A 21,873-nucleotide genomic window follows, 5' to 3' on the forward strand; every position below is an offset into this window, starting at 1 on the left:
GCTTTCGTTATGTTCACCTGGTGTCATTCTGACTTGCACTCTAAGGTTATCGTTCCCTCAAATTACAATATGAGCCTGTCATCGAGTTCACTTGTCTCAGTTTCTGCCAAAACCCAAACTCTTAAAAATGTCTGTCACTTGAATTAAGTAATCTCCAGACTTAGAAAGATCAGATTGCTTGGAAACGGCTGCAAACATTCTTTCAGTTTTGCTCTCAAAGAAACGTGTTTCATTTCAGGCTACAAACATATTTAGAAATTGACGTCATAATATAGTTTTGAACAAGCTATGCTAGCCTCCTTAATAATTGTGGATGTGCAGTTAAATACAACACTAAACTGTAGTTAGGCTCAGATCAATGGAAACATGCACAATTTTGTTAGAATCGGGTCGACATCTGTCGCACCGTTGCAAACAGCTGTAAATCAAAAACATCTTGTCCCTGCTTTCGCCATGAACTCCATCTTCTCGTCATTATTCCCGTAAATGGAGCCTTTCGTCTTTGGATTGAGAACAAAACTTGCATTGATGCAAGTCTGTTTTTGATAGAGTGGTTTCAAGAAAAAAAAGATGCCTATTCAAATTAAGGAAGTTCACATCTCGATTAGATGAGGTTCGAATGAAAAAAGGAATTTTTTTCTCTTCTCTCTTTTTTATCCCGTAGATTATTTTTGAAGGCATTGCTGGAAACAGCTACAGAGGCGACATCGCCCTTGATGACATTACAGTCACCAACGGCCTATGTCCAGGTTAAGTAACTACCGTGTCACTTGACCTTTAAGTTGACAGGTGTTTGGTTTAGTTTGGGGTTCGCGTTAAGATTTGTAGAACTTTGGGGTTTAGGGGCTTTTGGGTTGTATAAGCGGGTTTGAGGCATTGTGGGGCCTGAGGTATTTGTTTGGAAGGTTTGGGGCATTTGGGTTGTTTTGGGCATTTGGGTTTTGGAGGTTTGGAGTATGTCTCAGAGATTTTGGGCATTTGGGCTGGGTTAAGGGGAGTTTGGACATATGGGTTGTTTTGGATGTTTTGGGCATTTTGGTTGTTTTGGATGTTTGAATATTTAGGTTGGTTTTTGAGGTGTGGGGCATTTGGGTTGGTTTGGAGGCCTGGCATATGCATTTCAGAGATTTTAGGGATTAGGTTTTTTTTTGAGGTTTGGGGCATTTGGGTTGTTTTTGAAGGTTTTAAGCATTCGGGTTTAGGGCTTCTTGGTTTGGGGTGGAGTTGGAGTTTGGAGATTTAGGCTTTTGTATTTTGGGGTGAGGGGCCTTTTGGTTTGGGACATTTGGGTTATTGGGGTCTTGTCAAAAGACTCAGATATAAGGACTTGTGATAAACTCCAGAATACCACCGTTAGGTAGATATTCAGTTTGAATGAATTTGAGGATTAGTTTGTCTTGTATGTAACAAAACCCTGTGTATTGATCTTCAGTTGGAAAAAACAAAACTGATCTTTTCCCTTTCTAGTGAGGGATCTCTGTGAGTTTGAGGACACCCATCTCTGTCAGTACTCCCAGGAGACTGCCAATGATGATTTTGATTGGACACAGAACAGCGGTCCCACACCGACAGCCAACACGGGACCGAAGGTGGATCACACCTATCAGACTGCTGCGGGTAAGTCTATCAGAGAGATAGAGAAAACAGGGAATTGTTCACTGCAGTGATGCACTCGAGATCCCATTGGACCAGCACAAGACCTCTTGCCTCAATTCAAGTCACAAGCTACTCAACTCGGCCATAAAAGAGGCATTCTGTCGATTGAGTGGATTGTGATCATTGTTACGCCCTCTTCACCTCACAGGCAAGTACATGTACGCCCAGGCACAGGGCCACATCAGTCAGAAGGCCCAGCTCATCTCCCCCGAGTACAAGATCCAAACTGGCATCAACACCCACTGCTTCACCTTCAACTATCACATGTTTGGCGACCAGATGGGAACGCTTAACATCAAGGTATATAATCCCCAGCCCCCCCAAAAATAATTGCCGCTGTATCCTCAAGCCTTGTGTCGAGCCTCCCAAAATCAAAGTTTTCTATTGACTTAACATCCTTCTGATGTGGAAAAGTCAAGCTGAAATTCATTGTAATTCAAGTAATTGTCCTGAAATGTATAAAAATCCAGAGGAAAGTCTGTCATTTTCAGACACTATGTGATAATGTCTCGGTGAATTGGCAAAAATGTGCACATTTCTGTACTGTGATTGGTGCTTGTTAGAGGTTTCACGTTTTTCTCAAGTTGGTTTGAAGTGGGGTCTCTCTTTCAGCAATTACAGTCTACTCAACTGTGACCTTCCATTGACCCCAGATGGAAAGGCTACACAACTTTGTCCTCACACATATATGCAACAGGCATTCAGTGTCTGTCGTATCTCAACTCATGAACATCGCAGATCATGAGATCCGATAGACACTGAATGCCTCTTGCATATTTCTGTGTGGAAAGAAGTTCGTTATATAATTTTTTAATTAAACTCACTCTGGAGTTTGATGCCTGATGATGTAACCAAGACATTGTACTGGTTTGCACATCTACAGATGAGGGTTGATGTTCATGCCAAGTTAATATTTCGTGCTGTCTTTGAAAAAAAACCTGTAAAGAAATATTGTCGAGAAAAGAAACCACAAAACAACAAGGGACATTTTATAGCAGCAGCATGCAAGCGGGTAATACCTAAATGATTTTTACAATCGGAAACGACTGGAATTACTCCTTGCTAAATCCTGTAAAAATCTGAAACACTGATTATGAAACTAGCTCCAAAAATTTCTCCTCTTATTTTCACCCGGCCAGTCTAAGACATTCAACACCGAGAAGCTTGTCTGGTCCCAGCAGGGCAACAACGGGGACCAGTGGTACGAGGACTACTTCGAGGTCAGCGAGGTCCTGGCGTTCCGGCTCATCTTTGAGGCTGTGATCGGGTCGGGACCCCGCAGCGATATCGCCATCGACGACATCAGTCACAGCATCGGAAGCTGTCCCAAGAACAGTATGTATGGCCCTCTTAACCATCTTCAACTGTGCTGGTCTCCCTCAATGTTCACCATAATCCCAAGACAAAACTGTGGTTGATGCAACCTTTCTTGATAATAGCTCAATCACTTCAAAAGTTCAACTCCGAGTGCCGGCATTCCGTGTTCATGTAGAACATTCTTTGTACAATACAACAAAATCAAGAGAACCTGGTTTGGTTGCTAATTCGCTACTGTATGGCATCAACTTGTCTCTAATACAACGTCTTCAAAGAGTTCAGAATCGTGCCGCTGAGCTGATCTTCAAGTCCCGTAAGCGTGATGATGTCACCCCATTGGCTTCCAGTGAAGCAATGCATCAAATTTAAGATCCTGACTATTGTCTTCAAGAGTATCTAAAACAAAGCTCCAGAGTACATGAACTCTCTCATCTTTCCACATCAGTCTATGCGTCGTGGTCCTTGTTCTAGTACAAGACAGTGCCCTGCTCCATGTTCCTCGGACATACACCACAGCTGGTGACAATGCTTTCCAGCTTCATAGATTCATTCATCTGTCTCCTTCTTTTGAGGTTTTTAAGAAACATCTTAAAATTCTACTTTTCGTTCAGAAATTGAATCAACCGTAATATAATTTTTTTTTTCCGTTTTGATATAAAGCACTGTGAAAAAACTTATAGTTTGTGAAGCACTATATAAATGTAATTATTGTTTTGCATTGTATTGTATTGTATCAAGAATTTTACCCTAACCTGAGAAATTTTGCTGATTTTCCATTTTAGCCATGTGTGATTTTGAGTCTGGCCAATGCGACTGGACCAACGACCAGGGCGACGACTTTGATTGGGTGACATTGAAGGGGTCCACGTACTCCTCGTATACAGGACCTTCCATCGACCACACTTATGGCACAAAAGATGGTAAGAGAATCTGGTGTCTCCCAACTGCAGGGTTCTGGTTCAGTCAATTTGCTCTCTGGCTGTATGGCAGTTTGTCAGTAGAGGAATCCCATTTATCACAGTTTGGCCTTGTGACTGGCTTGTGATGACTTTTTAGGACTTGCAATTACTACGCGAGGACTTGACTTTCACCTATGAGTACATAAAGTTGACTTCTTGCTCGATGACAAGGCTCTTTCCATTGATCATATCTTTATAGCCCATACCAAAACGTAAGGTGGGAGAAATCTTTACAGACTGCATCCCATGTAAAGAAAAGGCTCTCTCGTTGACCCTCAACCCTTTTTTTTTCATTTTTTGTCAGGATACTACATGTACATTGAAACCTCCAGTCCAAGAACAGAAGGCGAGAAGGCACGCCTACGCAGTGGCATCCAGAAGCCCAATGCCACCGCTGCCACCAGCTGCTTCGACTTCTGGTACCACATGTACGGGAGCGACATCGGCCTGCTGAAGGTGTCCTACGTGACCAAGTTCAACACGCCAGCCGAGACCTTTGTACTCAAGTGGGCACTTTTCGGCCAGCAGAGCAGCGATTCCACTGACTGGCTGCATGGCCAGTTCAGCGTACCAGAGACCGAGAAGTACCAGGTGGGGGGTTCGAATTCGGTTTGCTCTGCGACTTTGTAAAATAATTCACAATGTGGGTTTGCTCATAATATTTAACAATTGTGGAAATTCCCATTAAAGTTGTACAGCATTTTGATAAGGGAAGTGCCTCGATACCTGCCTATAATTCTCTTTAGCTAGGATGTTGATTTTGTTGGGCTTTGGTTCGAATTCTGTTTGTTGCTGTGCTCATCTGTGATATTTTCGAGTCACTGCTGCTTGAATTATCACTTTTTTTGACCTGGGTTCGAATTCTATTCATCATGCTGCCTATACAGATGCTATACCAGATAGTTGCTAAGCTTGGACTATCAATTCATCGGACCTAGGTTCGATTTCTGTTATGATACACAAGAATGTTGATGCAGCTTGTGAATATTTTTGCTGGACCTTGGTTCACCACCTTGCTTACCCATGACATGATACTGGTGGTTATAATACAGGTTGAGTATCCCTTTGTTGGTCCAAGGTTCAAATTCATTTTTTCATCCTCTTTGCAGCAGTGAAATGGCAGAGGTGGTGAGATGGGATGATGGTTCTTCGTACCTTGGTTCAAGTCTTGCCAGCCATTCAACCTTCTTGCAACATAGAGCTTCACTTTTCAACAAATTACACATTACTAAAACTTTACACAGAGCCTTTTTTCTGTCGCAGATTTTGATTGAAGGTGTTGTGGGTGGGAGTTACCAAGGAGACATTGCCATCGACGACTTGCTGTTTGCAGATGGTGACTGTGCAGGTGAGATTGCTGACTGATGTTGAGCAAGGGTCAGGTTGAGCAGGCCAAGCTGACGTGAAACAAAGTTACAACCCAAATCCATCAAGAAGCTGCCATGAACTTCCAAATTCAAGCCAACAGAAATTAAAGTTAAATAAACCCCAACTGATCTGAAACGTTTCTGTCTTGCAGTCATGCCAAGTAAAGCCGATCCGAGCATTTATGCCGGTAACGTCTCCTGTGACTTCGAGACCCCGCTCTGTTCCTGGAACGATGACCCGTCGGGCGATTTTCTGTGGACGCGAAAAAGAGGCAGCACACCATCTTCTGGCACGGGGCCCAGTGGGGATCACACTACAGGAAACGGTACGGACGCTCCTCTTACAAACTGCCTAACCTGAGTTCAGTGGGTAACACTGAACTCATGTTAACCCAAAAAGAGCTATTCTCTCAGGTATCGCCATCATACATTTTTTCCCCTATGCCAAGCTCTCAGGCGTTTTTCCCACAACATCTTGTGGTTCTTTTGACACAACTAAGATGGCCGTGCCATGACTGGATGGAACTTTGCAGTCCATCATTTTGGCTTGGTTTGGTCTGGTTTGTTTTGGTTTGATTTGTTTTGTTTTGGTTTGGTTTACACTGGATTTAGAGCATAATCATAATTATTACAAACAGAAATGTTACATGTTCGCAATATATCCATTACAATGGACGTTCACAGTGAAATTCTTTTCTACAAAGGGGTTTGACGTTTGTGCATCATGCATCTTTGAGGCAACATACTCCAAATCTAAAGTAGGGTGCCTAATCAAAAGAGCAAACCGGATAAAGTCTCTGCTCTGTGAATACTTTTACATTCGGGGAAAAATTATATTCTAGGGTTTTCTATTTCAGATCAAATGTTTCAGAATTCAATTCAGCCTCTGAGACATTCTCAGATTCAGTGCCCTGAACTGACGAGTTGTATTATGCATGTATGTGTGTCGTGTCAACTCTTGTGTGCTCTCCTAATGACAATTTTCCAGAAAATCGTCTTTAGAGACTTTTGTCATGTTTGTTGGAGATGGCCATCTTTTGAGTGTTTTCTTCAAAATGACAGCTTGCCAGAATGAACAATTTCACAGGCAGTTATTAAACCATCTTTAAACCAAGTATGCTTCTAAACAGTAATTTTGTCAGTTAATCTATGGATAACTGCAAAATGATGGACTGTACATGTACCTCTAAAATCGGGGGAGTCAGGTTGGTGTAGCTTTTTCCTTGCCTTCCACCTCTGGAGCCCAGGTTCGAATCCCACCCAGGTCAGCATGTGGATTGGATTTTCAGTCCCTGCCTGATTCTGTAGGCGTTCCCTGGAATATGTATCTGGGGTTTTCCTCCAACCTCTAAAACTAAACATTTCTTCATTGTCTTATTAATTATCCCTTCATCCTGTAATTGGCGCTAGATGCGCTGTTGGATGAACAGATATAATTAAATTGATTCATTTTACGTAATTTTTATCATGTGACTTGCTGCGCATTTCAGTGAATAAATCAGTGGTACTTGATCAGTGAACTACCAATCAGATGACAGGGATTTATTATGACTTGGTAAAAGAGCTCTTCTGATTGGTTACCTGAGCCAGAACTGGTAAAAATGTATGTTGTTGATATTCGCCGTATGAACAGAATGTTTGCACATAAAGATGTCTCAGGCATATAAGGAAACAGCTTTACTTTTATAGATTCATGTTTGATTTCACAGCAACAAAAGACACTGCAAAACATCAGACTACTTTTTCCACTCCCTTTTTTATAAAAGCAAAATTCAGAAATGTGGAGTGCTAAAGGCACTGTGTAAAGACAGTTTATCTTAGAAAGTGATTTTTATCTAAACATTTACATTTAAGTACCCTGTATGAAAGTGAAAGACCCACAATGTTATCCACCATTTAGGCTATTACGTCTACATCGAGTCCTCCGGCCGCAGCCCGGGTGACCGAGCACGGCTGATATCCGGCGACATCACGCCGCCCAGCCCTGCCCAAGCCATCTGCCTGGAGTTTCACTACCACATGTTTGGCACAAGCGTCGGCACCCTCAACCTGTTCTCCCGGTTGGGCACCACAGACACAGCCCTGTGGAGTCGTACTGGTACACAGAGTGGGAACCGGTGGCACCGGGCAGAGCTCACCATCACCATGTCAACCAAATACAAGGTGAGAGAATTGTGAGAGACCTTGTTGGTACATTTTTCTTCCAATTTTGTGGGACAGATTTTTATAAATTTTTCTGAGTGTGTATATAATCCTTTCAAACCTAGCAACAGTGGCCGAGTACAACACTGGAAGTTTCTGAAGTATTACAGTTATTTTTCAACCTTACCTTGGTAAATGTATCATCAAACGCCCAGCATTGTTCAGTTCAGCCAGTTCAATATCTGGCAATGAACTTGGTACTCAAAAGGTACGCTATTACAACGCTGATGCCAATTTGAAGTACTTTCCACTCAGAGTCGATAAGCTTTGTAAGATGCATGCTTTGAAGTTTCATTTATGGAGAAACAAATTCAAGAACAATATTTTTCTTCCTAAGAAGAAACAGTGCCTACTTGCAGAAGACGTTTAATGCTTCATGATGCTATTCACAGAAGAGGGTGAATGTAAACTTTGAGGCGATTGTTTTTGCAGCTTGTTCTGGAAGGTATCCGTGGCAACACCTACTCCAGTGACATTGCCGTGGATGACATACTGTACACAGAGGCGGATTGCCCGCCAAGACGTAAGAATTGAGCTTTTTGTTGCACATGCTTAGTAATTATGTACATTAAGGTCACAGGAGTAGGTCCTCAGTCTGTGCACTGTTTAACATTGTAGGTAGAAATAGGTCCTCCATCAGTGTGTTGTCCCTAGTTTGACATGATGGACAAACATGGTTGACAAAAATAGGCCTCTGTAGGAGCTGAGTTGCAGAAGTTAGTGATGCATGTGATGTCCTGAGAAATGGGTCATCAGACAGTGCGCTGACCTCAGTTGGACATTGCAGACAAATCTGAAAGGAACAAGTCTCAGCACTAACGACATCTTCCTTTATTTACATGTACAATTTCCTATGGACCCTATAAGAGGAGTCAGGTTGGCAAGGTAGTTCTTTCCTCGCCTTCAACCTCTGTGGTACCGGGTTCGATTCCCGGCCCGGTCCAGATGTGGATCGGGTTTTCAGTCCCTACCTGATTCCGTGGGTTTTACCTAGAATATTCCTCTGGGGTTTCCTCCCACCTCTAAAACTGTAACTGAATACTGTCTCCCCTTTACTGATGTTGGTGATAGTGGGTCGTTTGGCGGCTGCCCAAGGTGCCCTTGGATGCCATCGGCTCAACCATGTCTAAATGTATTCATTGTTCCACGCTTAATGCCTTCATTGTACAGCGCATTTGAACATGTCTATGTGAAGCTTGCTCTTTATAAATGAATAAATTATTATTATAATTATTAAGAAAGTGCACTTACAAACAAACAACAAAATGACAAAGTGATCTTTGGTACCTCAACAATGCCAAGCACTGCTGCCAAGTTCATGCTCACCACTCAGTCACAGATGGCCTCTTATTTCCTATGTGTCAAAGCTAGCTGGAGGCGAGCTGATGCAAGAGTGGCGGTTTAACCCATCAGCCCGGACCGCCAGATTGCATCCACATGTCCTCGTTTGCGAACAGCATAGCCAAAATATTCTTTAATGTAATGTAATTTTGTCGTCTTTTTTTTCCTGTTCTTTTTTTTTTCCCATAGGGGTTTGCACCGTGGAATTGGACAGTTGCGGACTGATTCAGGACAAAAATGACGATTTTGATTGGTCGAGAGTCCAGGCTTCTGCGCTGGCAACGTCCTCCGGCCCGCACGAGGACAAGTCGACGGGAACAGCAAACGGTACATGCCGTAAAAATCTCCAAACGCTGTTGTTTAAATCGCATTCCCCTGCATTACCATTACTTTATGTGGTTAATTATAAACTAGTACTTCAGCCTTTGGACGTGAAAGTTGAACCCAGTGGCGTGAGTTGCTTGAGAATTTTCTTGAGTAGAATCATGACTGATAGAAGTAAAACTGGAACAGCCTTTGAATTATCAGTGCAAAACTGGGGCATTCAAGTGATCTGAAATAAAAACCAGTATTGTGAAACTAGATTGGAAAGTTGTTCAAACCTGTGTCCTCATAGCCTAATTTTCAATTTTAAACCCAACAAGACAAAAATTTTAATACGCTACGCTGGGAGAAACAACGCCCTGGCTCTCCACCTTGAGCAGAAGCAACCCCTCATCACCAGTTGCAAATAGCCGTGATGGTGGGGAGTGTTGATTTGTGTGGGAGTGATGATGCGACTGTAAACATGCACATTTCATAATTATTTGTGAACCAGTAAAGTGCAGTTCCCAACAAAGGAGCCTCCGTTGCTATGAAAATGGCATCCTCTCTTGGTCCCGATAAAATTAGCCATTTGCATAAAATAATATAGCAATAAAGACGTCTGTCTTTTAAATAAAAATTTTACTTCTTGTTTTTAAAAATTGGGAAACACTTCTGGAATGTGGAATATTGGGTGGTATCCCAGCACCATCTTTCGTCAGCTGATCTTTTGTTGACTAAGTTCCTGCATGGGATACACGGGAGCCTAGGTGACACATCTGGATAGGCCTGGATCTTGTACAGACGCCTGACAAATTTAATAAGGATGTCTGTAAGTACTCAATAGTTTTTTTGTTTTTTTTGTCCAGGTTATCTTATGTATCTCGACCCCACCCAGGGAAGCGTCAACCAACGCGCCGTCATGTACACCTCCCAGTTTGACCCCAACTCTTTTGGTGAGTGTGCCACCTTCTGGTACCACATGCACGGCCAGAACGCCGGCACCCTGACTGTCACGGAGGATGCCACCAGCACCGTTGTGTTTACCAAGACCGGGAACCAGGGAAACATGTGGCGGTTCGGCGCGGCCTCCATACCGCCCACGACGAAAAAGTACCGAGTGAGTCCTAGCTGTCAAAATATAGCGCAAAGCACTTTGGCTCTGCTTCAAAGGTTCCTTAGTTACATGTTTCAGTTTGTTTCTTGCAAAAGTATTGTAGTCACTACTCTTATCTTAACATGAAAATCACAAAGTTGTTTGTGCATATTTCATTTCAAAGTAGTAGAAGTTGTTCCCTGGAAAGAATCCTTTAACTTGGGTATTCAAATGATACCTTTGTTTTATTGAACTGCTGTGGAGAATTTTTTTTTCAATCCTTTGCTACCCCGTGAGGTGACATCAATTTCTAGGGGTGTTTAAAACACTTTGTCAAACATCTCAGCAATTAACAATATTTATATGTTTTTCATTTGTTGTGACTTCTTGTTCACTCTGTAGATTCTGATTGAAGGCAAGCACGGTGCTGGAAGTGTTGATCACATCGCTCTGGATAACTTTGACATCCGCGTTGGCCCTTGCGACCCAGTAGGTCAGTTTCTCCTAAACCCCCCACACTTTGCTACAAGTGTAACTCTTTCTTTCTCAAATGATGTGTTAGAGAACGACAGCTTCATTGTTGTGATTGTCGTTATTACATTTTAAGGGATTGGCACAATGATTTCATTTTCAATCTTGCTCCCCACCTTTAATCTCCTTAACTTCAATTTTAAACCAAAGGGCAAGTTCTAGTGTTGTGGTTGAGACCATCCGTGAGACCAGACGCAATACCAAATGCAAGACCAGAAACAAGACTAGTTGCAAGACTAGTAGCAAGACTAGTCACAAGACTAGTAGCAAGACCAGTCACAAGACGAGTTGCAAGACCAGTCACAAGACTAGTCACAAGACGAGTTGCAAGACTAGTCACAAGACCAGTCGCAAGACTCGTAAGACTAGTCGCAAGACTCGCCGTAAGACTAGTTGCAAGACCAGTTGCAAGACTCGTCGTAAGACTAGTCGCAAGACTCGTCGTAAGACTAGTTGCAAGACCAGTCACAAGACCAGTCACAAGACCAGTCACAGATAGCAGGGTGAAAAGTGACTATTAAAAGGAATGCTTTTGTTGTCATTCATCTGAATATTTTCTAACTTGAATTCAGACTGGAGATCTTGTGTTGGTCTTGTGATAGTCTGATGGGGAATCTTGTGATGGTCTTGTGGGGTCTTGTGATAGTCTTGTGTCTGTTTTTATCTTTCAGGGTTTTCATTGTTTCAGTTGTTACATCTGTGACTTTTTGTCATGATTTTTTTCTTTTGTTTTCCCTTCTATAATGGGCAGGTTATTGCGACTTTGAGAGAAACATGTGCGGCTGGACCAACGAACTGCAGAAGGACGACTTTGACTGGGTTCGAACCAGGGGCCAGGATGCCACGCATTGGCTGTCACCCCCACAGGACCACACCACGCTGACTGACAAAGGTACCTGCTGCATTTCCGCTGTCCATCTAACCACCTCTCAAGACCAACCTCAATGTTGAAGTGTTAACCGTTTGCAGCACCTTCCATCACACGTCCTCAGAGTTGTTTGCACATTTAAACACCTCTCCATATGCAGCTTACAGCAAGCCAGTCCCATTTTTAAAATGCAGCGTCATTAGAGAAAAACACCTCACGTCAGGCTGGCTCTAGTAGGCTCAGTACATGTGAGATTGCGTACAGCCATACTGACATTAGCCGACCTGGCACAGGCGTATTGATGTACTCAAATGACCTCTGACATGGTTTATTTTGAGCATTGTCCAAGTCTCAATGTGACCACAAGCTTAAACAAAAGGTAGCAACGTACTCGTCCGCATAACTGACCATTTTATAACCAACAAAATTGCAAGCAATTTTGGCTCTTTCCGCTGCACGAAACACTTTTTACAGATCACGTCCTTTATATTAAAATGTTCTCATCTGTGCAACATTTACAGGTTTCTACATGCTGATAGAAGGCACGCTGTTCCCGAGCGGGAAGAAGGCGTGGCTTGTCAGCGAGCACCTGCCGCAGGCCGACCCAGCCTGCCTGACATTCTGGCTGTACATGCATGGCACCGGTGAGTACTCAGGAATCCCCATTAACTCAAACAGCGACCAGGGCCTAGTCTCCTGCTCTTTACTTCTCCTCTAACCGTTCTTCCAAAGAACTGGTGGATCGGAATTCACCCCTGTACTTTTTTATTTGTTATTGTCACAGTGGAACTTTTTGGGGGGTTTGCATGTCAAGCCTTCAGGATTCTTTTTATTAGTGACAATCGTTATGACACTCATTTTTACCCAAATCAAAATGTGCATGTTCTCGCAGAATGTCCAATTTTCCAAGACAGGTCACCCCAAAATGTGACCTCTCCCGCTGTTACGTGCTCATTACTCACTGGCCAACATGTGACAGGGCATAAACTGTTAAAATTTATGACGGATGGAATATAAAACTTTGACTGTATTCACAATGGATGTTACATACGCTCCAAGGTTGAGAATGATGGGATACGGGACCGTAAAGATTATTTTTTTTGGAGGGGGGCAGGCTTTCTCCTACCCTTGCAGCAATGAAATGGCCCCAAAAAGCCTGGTTCTTTCAGAGGTAAGCGTTGTAATTTTCATGTTGTTCTAGTTAGTATTAGCGGTTTGCAGCACTTTCTCCGTTTTGAGTGTCTTTTTATCTTTCTTGGGGGTGGTGGTGAGAATTCAGCTTTTCAGCCAATTTCAGCTTTTTTATTTAGACTTTTACTCTGAATTTCTTTTGGTAGAATGTACTGCTCTGGGAACTCTTCAAATCTCAGATGTTGTCAGCTTTATTTTGTGTGTGGCCACTCACACCCCTTTTTCTTTTACTTGTTGGACACGCTAGGCGCTGGCACCATCAATATTTACATGATGAACCCAGCCTCTGGCACCATGCAGAAGAAGTTCAGCTCGACTGGCGACCGGGGCAGCTTCTGGCACGAGGTGCAGGTGGATGTGGCCAGCGGCATCGAGCATCAGGTCGTGATGGAGGTCATCGAGGGAACCAACAACAATGCCACAGTCGCCGTTGATGACGTGGCCTTTGACCAGGTGCAGTGCAAAGGTAAACTTACGCACAGTTCCAAGATTTTTCTACCTGGCTTACTGAACCCAAGGAGTGTAATATATTGTTTTTGTCATAAGATTAGTTTCCCTAAAAAGATTTCTTAAAAACAGTTTCCTTAAAGTACTTTTCCTAAAAAAGTTGTAAAAAAATAGTTATTATAAAAAATACTTCCCATATAACAGTTTTTTGTAAAATGTTTGTCACAAAACAGGTTTTCCTAAACTGTTTTTCACAAAATAGTTTTCACAGAAGTAGTTACCAGGTATCACAACAATAGTTACTGTACATTGTAAAAGGAATCAAGTTTCACAAAAGTGCATCTGGGTCTTTCCATAAATGAGGGCGTCAGCAAGTGTGACATTTCTTCTGTGTCCCTGTTACATCTGCCCCTTGTAATTTGAAAAATTAAAATATCATTGAAATTGACTATCTTGGCTTGTTTGGCAAGTAAAGAAAAGCAATCATACCAGTAAATTTCTGTTTTCCACAAGTTGGCAGCGCGTTCGACTGCGACTTTGAGGCAGATCTCTGCGGCTTCACTCAGCCAATCGACGACGATTTTGATTGGACCAGAGCCCAGAAAACCCCTTCCTCGAGCACTGGGCCGAGCACTGATCACACACTGGGATCAGGTAAAATCACCAAGGTTTTAATCAAAGGTCTAATGGTTCGAATCTGGCCCCTCACCACCTGCTGTGTCCTTGGGCAGGTCACTTTACTCCAATGTACCAGTACCTCCTTCCATGTGCATTGCTTGGAGGTTTTAATCAAAGGTCTGATGGTTCGAATCCGGCCCCTCACCACCTGCTGTGTCCTTGGGCAGGTCACTTTACTCCAATGTACCAGTACCTCCTTCCATGTGCATTGCTTGGAGGTTTTAATCAAAGGTCTGATGGTTCGAATCCAGCCCCTCACCACCTGCTGTGTCCTTCGGCAGGTCACTTTACCCCAATGTACCAGTACCTCCCTCCATGTGCATTGCTTTGATTTCTTTGGGGGGGTAAAACCACATTTTTTGTGGTGGGGGAGATTTTTGGGGCAAAGAGGGGTAAAGAGAGTTTCCGGCCTGTGTACACCTGGAAAACCCCGATCTCTTCCAGCACTTCTTCCACATGTGTATTACCCCCTAGCCTTTGCAATAGCTTGCTTCATATGCAAATCACTACTCCAGCCGAAAGATGCGAAGTATATATAAGGGTTTATTTTCCAAATGAGATATATCCGTTCGAAAAACAGGCATTTTTTCCCACAATTAAGATGGGAGAGCTTTAGGCGTGTACCATGTGTCCCTTAACTTCTTTTTCCTTATTCTGACTCATTAAAGTTGTGTTTAGCAGTCTTAAAGCTGTAGAAAGTGACTGCAGCAACTGAGAGGCAGTAGGATCCTGAAAGATACCAGAATGGCCCATATAGCATTTTGGAAATACACTCTTCATGGAAATTAACTCTTCATATTGCATACAAATGTTGGCATTGAATAAAGGTCAAAATAAGTATATAAGACAGTTGTGGAAACTAAACTCTCCCTCTCTAGGCGCTGGTTACTTCATCTACATCGAGGCATCCTTCCCCCGCCAGGCGGGCGACAAGGCCTGGTTGGTCAGTCCCAACGTCCCTCAGCAGACGGCCTCCCGCTGCCTGGACTTCTGGTACCACATGTACGGCGATGACATCGACACGTTCAATGTGTACGCCAACACCACCAGCACAGGGCTGGGCGTGCCCATCCTGAAGCGGGTAGGCACGCGGGAGGACAAGTGGTACCGGGCGCAGGTGGAGATCGTCAGGTCCTCGGAGGACTTCCAGGTTAGTGAGGAATTGATTTGATCGGGCATATACCATGGTCACGAGACAACACCTTCGCCCTTATAAACGTAACCCAGTCTAAAAAAGGTGCATTATGTCTCAAAAATGATGAAATATACACGTGTAAGCTTTCATTTGGTGTATGAAAACTAGCACAGTTCATTCTAGAAACAAAATTTTGGGTGTTTTTTTATGTCAATTAGTTCCATGGAGTTCAGTTTAACAGCTGATTTTTAATCGGTAAGTCCTCATCCCGTTCTTACATTTTACTCATGCAGTACGTGTTCGAAGGAATTGTGGGTAACAGCTACGAGGGTGACCAGGCTCTTGACGACATTCGGGTGTACGACGGCGAGTGTGAAGGTAAGCAGGGTTCTTGTTGGTACGACTGTTAAACTATCCGTCACGCTGGAGAGCCTGGTTGGTTCTTGTAATTGGCATCAGAAGTTAAGCAGTTGCCGAGGGTGTTATTCCTTGTTGCGCTTGTCCGAGGTGTGGTGGGTATCAGTCGAAAATGTCGACTTTTAAGATGACGATACCGCAACCACAGTCTCTTACAGAGTCCGACCTTAACAAATTGCTGACCCTTTTTGCCATTTTTTCAAGATTAGTGCGACATTTGTTATTGCATCATCTCTTTTTCAAAACTTTGATAGTTGCTGCAATGCCTGGCTATCCCGGAGCCACTTGTCGGCGACACATGCATGCACATGTACACTCAACCTCCATGGACTGTTTTGAGCCTCTGTGTGTATACAAACTCAGTGGAAAATCACTCCTGCACGAGTGTCACTCGGTCGTACATGCAGAATTTGCTGAGATGTGTTTCAATGTCCTCCATGTTCCAACACAGTTCCTGCGTGTTTGGGCGTTTGCTTGCGTGAAATGATCAAACTCCCAGTGAATATTTATGGTGCATTTGCATCCCTTTTTCATCTTTGCACATTTCCCGGCATCACCTTAATCAACCTTTTTTACAAATAACCTCTTCTTCCACTTATTTTCCCCGACCAGCCACCCACTTCTGCGAGTTCCAGGACCCTAACCTCTGCGGCTACAAGCAAGACACCAATGACGATTTTGACTGGACGCACAACAAGGGACCAACCCCATCATTCTACACGGGTCCCACCGCCGACTACTCTTATGGAACACCTGAAGGTACTATGACCATACCTTGTCGGAAACCCTTAGAAGAGACCTGCAAAATGAAAAACATGAAAAGAGTGATAAAAGTGATGAATTAATTTCAATATGGTCATCCTTGTAACTGTTACAAGCCAGTATGGAGCTCTTGGAGTAACTGGCAATGGAAAGACGGGATTAGTGGCCCCTAATTTTCTTGACTGGGGGGCATTTCCCCCATAATGCCAAGCCTTGTAATAAGCCTTTTGCGAGTTACAATTTGAAAAAAATCTTGTTCACCAAGTTCTTTATTAAATTCACATTCTCCAAACTAATGACACTGTTGCTTTACCTCGTGATTCGGGCAAGCTTTTGCTTAGTTACATAACAGATGCCTTGCACCAATACACTGTTCTCAATGGATAAGAAGGGCAGAAAGGGACCAGTCCATGTGATAGTGGTCACTATGCAAAAGCTTGCCCCGAATCACAAGTATTGCAACAGTGTCTTTTAATAGTCTGGGGAATACAATTTTTCTGTTGATGTACAATCAGATAACTCAGTGTACCAGATTTTATTCAAAGGCTTACGGGATGCGGAGACTTACAGCTCAGTCTATTAATGATTGATGTCTGATGGTCTCAAAATTAACTGATCCCTTACTTTGAATATTGTTCCATCTTGCTGTCTTTGCATCTGTGTGACTGTGATTGACTCAGCCTTGGAAAAGATCAAATCAGCAGGAGAAACTTATCTGCCCTGAGTTGAAGTGCACCCTTACCGGCAAAAGAAAGACAGGCTGGTACAAAGTTTTCCAACAGGGTTCTTGCACGCGTTTGACACATATTTTGCATGCAGAGAACCATGCATTCCGGCATAAAATCATTTCACTTAATACTCCGCATGCCCTACTTCATAGGCATGTAAACTCTCGCACCTGTGCAGTGAGTTCATACCGAAGGACCGTCAATTTCATTCAAAAACACGCCACGGTTTTGTTCCCACTCGGAGCGGATAATGTAACATTATGTTTCAACCCCACCCTCCACCTAGGTTACTACATGTACATCGAGTGCAGTCCCCCTAGGCCCAACGACATAGCCAGGCTGATCAGCCCGGTGTTCGTTCCTGACCAGAGCACCAAGGACGCCTGCTGGACGTTCTTCTTCCACATGTATGGCGCCGACATCGGCACCCTCAAAGTCTTGGTAAGACTAGGCACGTCTCGCAGGGAGAGCCCTTCAAAGTTGAGGGCTGTGTATTTACTGGTAGTGGGTGAACCGGAAGCCCAATAAAAATCAAACATAGGTACTCGCTGATAGCTGTGACAGGAACCAAATTTCCAATTCCAAAAAAAGGAAAGATAAGAAATATTTTAAAATGGCAGTGCGTAGAATGCATTCAATTTTGTCTTTCTAAAAGATACTCCTCAAAAACTGTCAGATGCTGAATATCCAAGTTACTAAGTTAACACGAGTTAAGAAGTAACCAATATATGACATGCAGATACAGTAAAATCTCGATAAGTCGAAGCCCGGTAAGTCGAAACTCCGTTTACCTCGACGTCTTTCTGTATTCCCGACAAAAGAATAGGTCTTTAAGTACAATAAACTACCTGTAACTCGAGACTTCAATACCACTAAAGCCGCTTATCTCGAAGTTTTGGCAGGCCAATTAAAAAAAAAAATGAAGAATAAAAAGTGATGAAAGAACGCTTGCCTTCCTTGGGAGTCATTACTGTCACGCGTACGGCTTTTCTTTGATGAGCCGATCATGTTCACACGGGCTGCCATTGTCACGTCGACAAGCAATGGGTGGGCATCAACCGCAACCGTAAAATAAATCAGGCACGAATGATGCGCCCTCAAGCGCTTTGTACATGTATCACGTGACCCAGCACGGAAACCCTGACCGACTGGCCCGCACGCTGCGTCATGTGGTAACAGCCCGATCAAGCAAAGCAAATGAATGAATTCTCAAGACGTAGACACGGGTACCGGTACGTAACTTCATTGGTTTATTGTTTATTAATGTACCACATAAAAACATGCCAACTGCCGTAAGCCAGTAAGGTTGCATGTGCACTGAAGCATGTAACTTTCGATAACTCAAACGTTGGATAACTCGAACTTTTTGTCCATTCCCCTGAGCTTCGACTTATCGAGATTTTACTGTATATTGCTTTTTTTGAAGCTTTTCAACAAAAGACTTCTGAAACATTTCCTTGCTACAACCTGAGAAGTTACTATAAAGTAATTTTTTATTAGCCGCAATTGTTTTTCTGGTCCCTTTAGTCAGTCTTGGACTGGTTCCAGACGGAAAGGCACCAGGAGCCCAGGCAACCATTACCAATGCGCAGTCCTACATCAAATGGTGTTTGGGTTTTAGACCGTGTCCAAATGACTCACTTATGGCTAGAAATGCCACCTGCTCCCATGGAAGCAAAAAATCTAGTGCCTGTATCCATTTCCCATAGGCCTGAGTGTTGCAGTTAGCCACAGCCACTTAAATCGGACTCACCTTCTTCGGGTCCTGGGATCTTGCTCTTCAAGACTCTAATGTTTTGAAACTTCTGGTTGCTCGTACACTATTGAATCAGAAGTTGCAAGACTGTTTTGGCAACAGTTGAAGGGTTAATGTCAGTCTCATGTGCATATTTTGTCATGCAAGCTAACAAATATGTCATGTATGTTCTTCAAACTTTGGTTGGGTTTTAAGGAAGTCGATCTGCATATTCTGGATAGTTTCAAAGAAGTCTTGAAATTTCTGGGCCAGCTTTACTCAGTTGTTGAAAACTTTTTGTCTAATGAATGATCGTTTCAACGCCATTGGTATCTTCCACAGATGCGCGACCAGAACCTGCAGGACACGACCATCTTCACGGCTTCCGGGGACAACTACGGCGACCGATGGCTGCTGGGAAGGGCTACAGTCACTAGCAAAACTGCCTACCAGGTAGTCTTGCAACATCTTCTTATTAAATGAGCCTTTTGCGAGTTATATTTGAATAAAATCTTGTACACTGAGTTATCTGATTGTACATTAACATAACAATTTGAATTCCCCAGACTAAAGGCACTGTCGCAGTACTTCATGATTCAGGCAAGCTTTCGCATAGTGACCACCATCTCTGGAATAGACTGGTTCCTTTGTGCCCTTCTTATCCATCGAGAATAGTGTATTGTTGCAAGGCATCTCTTAGGTTACTAAGCAAAAGCTTGACCCAAATCACAAGGTACAGCAACAGTGTCTTTAGTATGGAGAATTCAAATCATGTTCATGTGAATTTGAAAAAGCTTTGTGTACCAGATTTCATTCCTATTTTACCTCGCAAAAGGCTTATGCCAAAAGGCTGTGCCAGTGACAGTGTCAAACGATATTGCTTTTGAAAGGCGATTCTGATAATAGCTGATCAGCAGCATTCGGTGTGGTTTTTTTTTTCAGGCAGTGCAAATGCCCTGCCAATTGTGAATTACCGTTCCCCAGAGGACAAGGCAAATGTGCCTCCCTTTGTTCCTCATTCCACCATTAATACAACCGCTTGATTTTGATGTCTTTTTTTTTATACAAGAGACTGAACTGTCAAAGGCAGAGTAAAGACAGATGAAGTAAAACATAATGTATCAGTGACAAATTTCGAAACCTTGAGTGTTCTGTTTTTGGTCACAATTTCCGTTTATGGCTCCAAAGCCATGATTCTGGTAACATAATTAGCAGTGCTGTAGATCTATGAACACTATCACTGGTTGCTTGGAGCAGCTCCCCCTAATGGCAGTTGGCACTGTGCAAAAAAAGAAAATCAATTCAGGGCTTTCTGCCATTAAAGGGGGCCATCGAGAATCCCGACAATTAATGAGACTGCCAGAGCTACCTGCATGTCGTGAATATGCACAACGTAACGATAACTGTTTGTCCCCCCTCGACCGTTGAAAGATTGTGTTTGAAGCCACGGCCGGGTCGGGCTACATGAGCGACATCGCCATCGACCACGTGGGCTACAAGGCCGGCGTCTGCCCCGAGAAGGGCACCTGCGACTTCGAGGAAAACATCTGCACGTGGACCAACAGCCAGGATGACGAATTTGATTGGCTGCGGCTCTCGGACAGCACCTGGAGTTCTTACACCGGCCCCAGCGAGGATCACACCTGTGGGTCGTCATGTTCTCCCGGACAAGGCAAGCCAACGAGAACCTAGAACCGAGTCATAAGAAGCCTTGAGCACCAGACATCTGGATTACACTTAATTCTTGTTATAACAAAGTCAGAGGGACCAGACAATGGCTTTGGAGTGGGAAAACAAATAAAACACAGGAGTTCAAGAAATAGGGATTCTCAGAATTTGCTCTTTATAACAGCATCTTGTTATGGCAGTGTTCATTATATGGAGAGGCGACTGTACCTCTATAAAATTGTTGTTTGCTATGTCACAACCACCATAGGTCTATCTGCACTAATGATGCCTGACTTTATTTATGTGTATGCTTTCCTATGGGCATCCGTGGGTGGACCACAGACCCCCACTGCCTCCATTGGAAAGCATGAAAGAATAATGTTTACCACTGCTTAATTTACTTTATTATGCAGAGCCCCAATGAAAACCAGCTTGAAACTGTGAAAATTGACTTTAATCAAAACCTGATCTACGGAGTCACTGTACTAAGGATGCCAACATTTTATACAATGTATACTGGAGCCAGATGGGAATTTCCCTGTTCTTCCCAATTGGTTTCTTAAATTCAATAACTTGATAAGCAATTCAATTTGTGTTTTACAATGTTGAAAATGAGTCAATTTATTTTATTTTACTAGTGCCATGTTCATTTGCTTATTCTATGACGTACATATATGTTGAAATTATTTTAGTTGGTACCAGTGTTCATTGTATGTCTTGTGATATGAGGTTACCTTAATTAATTGTTTGTAATATGCAGGGTCCCGATGGAAACCAGTTTTAAACTGTTTGGGCATACTTGGGTAAAGAAATGGAATAAATGCCATTGTCTCGCTTGCACCTCAGGTTACTATATGTACATCGAGACCAGCTCACCCCGCACCAGCGGCGACTATGCCTACCTGGAGAGCGAGGTCTTCCCCAAGTCTCCGCTCACCGGCTCCTGCATGTCCTTCTGGTATGAATTTGATCACATCTTCCTCAACCCTACTACAGCTCGAGTTCCAACTCAATTTGACATAGGGATTTGAGTGTTGTGGTCATTTGAAGTGTCAGCTCATGTGCATTGAGTAGGCAATAGGAGGGCAAGGGCCATTGGACAACCCCTCTTCCCACCTGATGTTAAAGAGTGAAACAGCAGTGAGATTTGTCAGGATTTTCCATCCTTCAGGATTTTCCATTAGGATTTTCCTGAATTCAGGACACCATTAATGGGTAAACTCTCTTGGTGGTGGTCGGGGATAATGATGTAATGCCTTGAGCACATGTAATAAGTGGGGTAGTATTGTGTACTTCGACAGCCAGAATTAGAAGCCGTTAGTGCTGTGGCATAACACTCATGGACAGGTGGTACGGACAGGTGGTACGGACAGGTGGTACCCGCATGTTGCATGCCTCTTTGACCAATAGGATGTTGCGATTTGCCAAATGCACAGGCGTGTCAAGCTGAAAAATGTCTGAGTGCAGTACCA

The 21,873-nt window shown here is 43.3% G+C and overlaps 1 protein-coding gene across 3 annotated transcripts in view; it reads left to right on the forward strand.

Annotated features, from left to right (window-relative positions):
* The window catches only part of LOC110982359 (MAM and LDL-receptor class A domain-containing protein 1-like), a 157,892-nt gene that overhangs the window by 27,523 nt on the left and 108,496 nt on the right, over positions 1-21,873 (forward strand). For all 3 annotated transcript variants that reach the window (XM_087131433.1, XM_087131431.1, XM_087131432.1), the window contains exons 22-45: positions 665-749; positions 1,468-1,617; positions 1,805-1,956; positions 2,796-2,991; positions 3,756-3,893; positions 4,237-4,523; positions 5,196-5,280; positions 5,452-5,625; positions 7,200-7,462; positions 7,934-8,024; positions 9,032-9,169; positions 10,015-10,265; positions 10,644-10,734; positions 11,524-11,664; positions 12,162-12,284; positions 13,079-13,297; positions 13,792-13,932; positions 14,835-15,106; positions 15,385-15,469; positions 16,121-16,267; positions 17,285-17,439; positions 19,076-19,186; positions 20,165-20,405; positions 21,248-21,359. In XM_087131433.1, coding sequence (XP_086987559.1) covers positions 665-749; positions 1,468-1,617; positions 1,805-1,956; positions 2,796-2,991; positions 3,756-3,893; positions 4,237-4,523; positions 5,196-5,280; positions 5,452-5,625; positions 7,200-7,462; positions 7,934-8,024; positions 9,032-9,169; positions 10,015-10,265; positions 10,644-10,734; positions 11,524-11,664; positions 12,162-12,284; positions 13,079-13,297; positions 13,792-13,932; positions 14,835-15,106; positions 15,385-15,469; positions 16,121-16,267; positions 17,285-17,439; positions 19,076-19,186; positions 20,165-20,405; positions 21,248-21,359 — 3,848 coding nt within the window. The remainder of the gene's footprint in view (positions 1-664; positions 750-1,467; positions 1,618-1,804; positions 1,957-2,795; positions 2,992-3,755; positions 3,894-4,236; positions 4,524-5,195; positions 5,281-5,451; positions 5,626-7,199; positions 7,463-7,933; positions 8,025-9,031; positions 9,170-10,014; positions 10,266-10,643; positions 10,735-11,523; positions 11,665-12,161; positions 12,285-13,078; positions 13,298-13,791; positions 13,933-14,834; positions 15,107-15,384; positions 15,470-16,120; positions 16,268-17,284; positions 17,440-19,075; positions 19,187-20,164; positions 20,406-21,247; positions 21,360-21,873) is intronic.

This window comes from Acanthaster planci, linkage group LG21, assembly GCF_054643075.1.
Source record: "Acanthaster planci isolate LZ-2023a linkage group LG21, COTS_SCS, whole genome shotgun sequence".
NCBI lineage: Eukaryota > Metazoa > Echinodermata > Asteroidea > Valvatida > Acanthasteridae > Acanthaster > Acanthaster planci.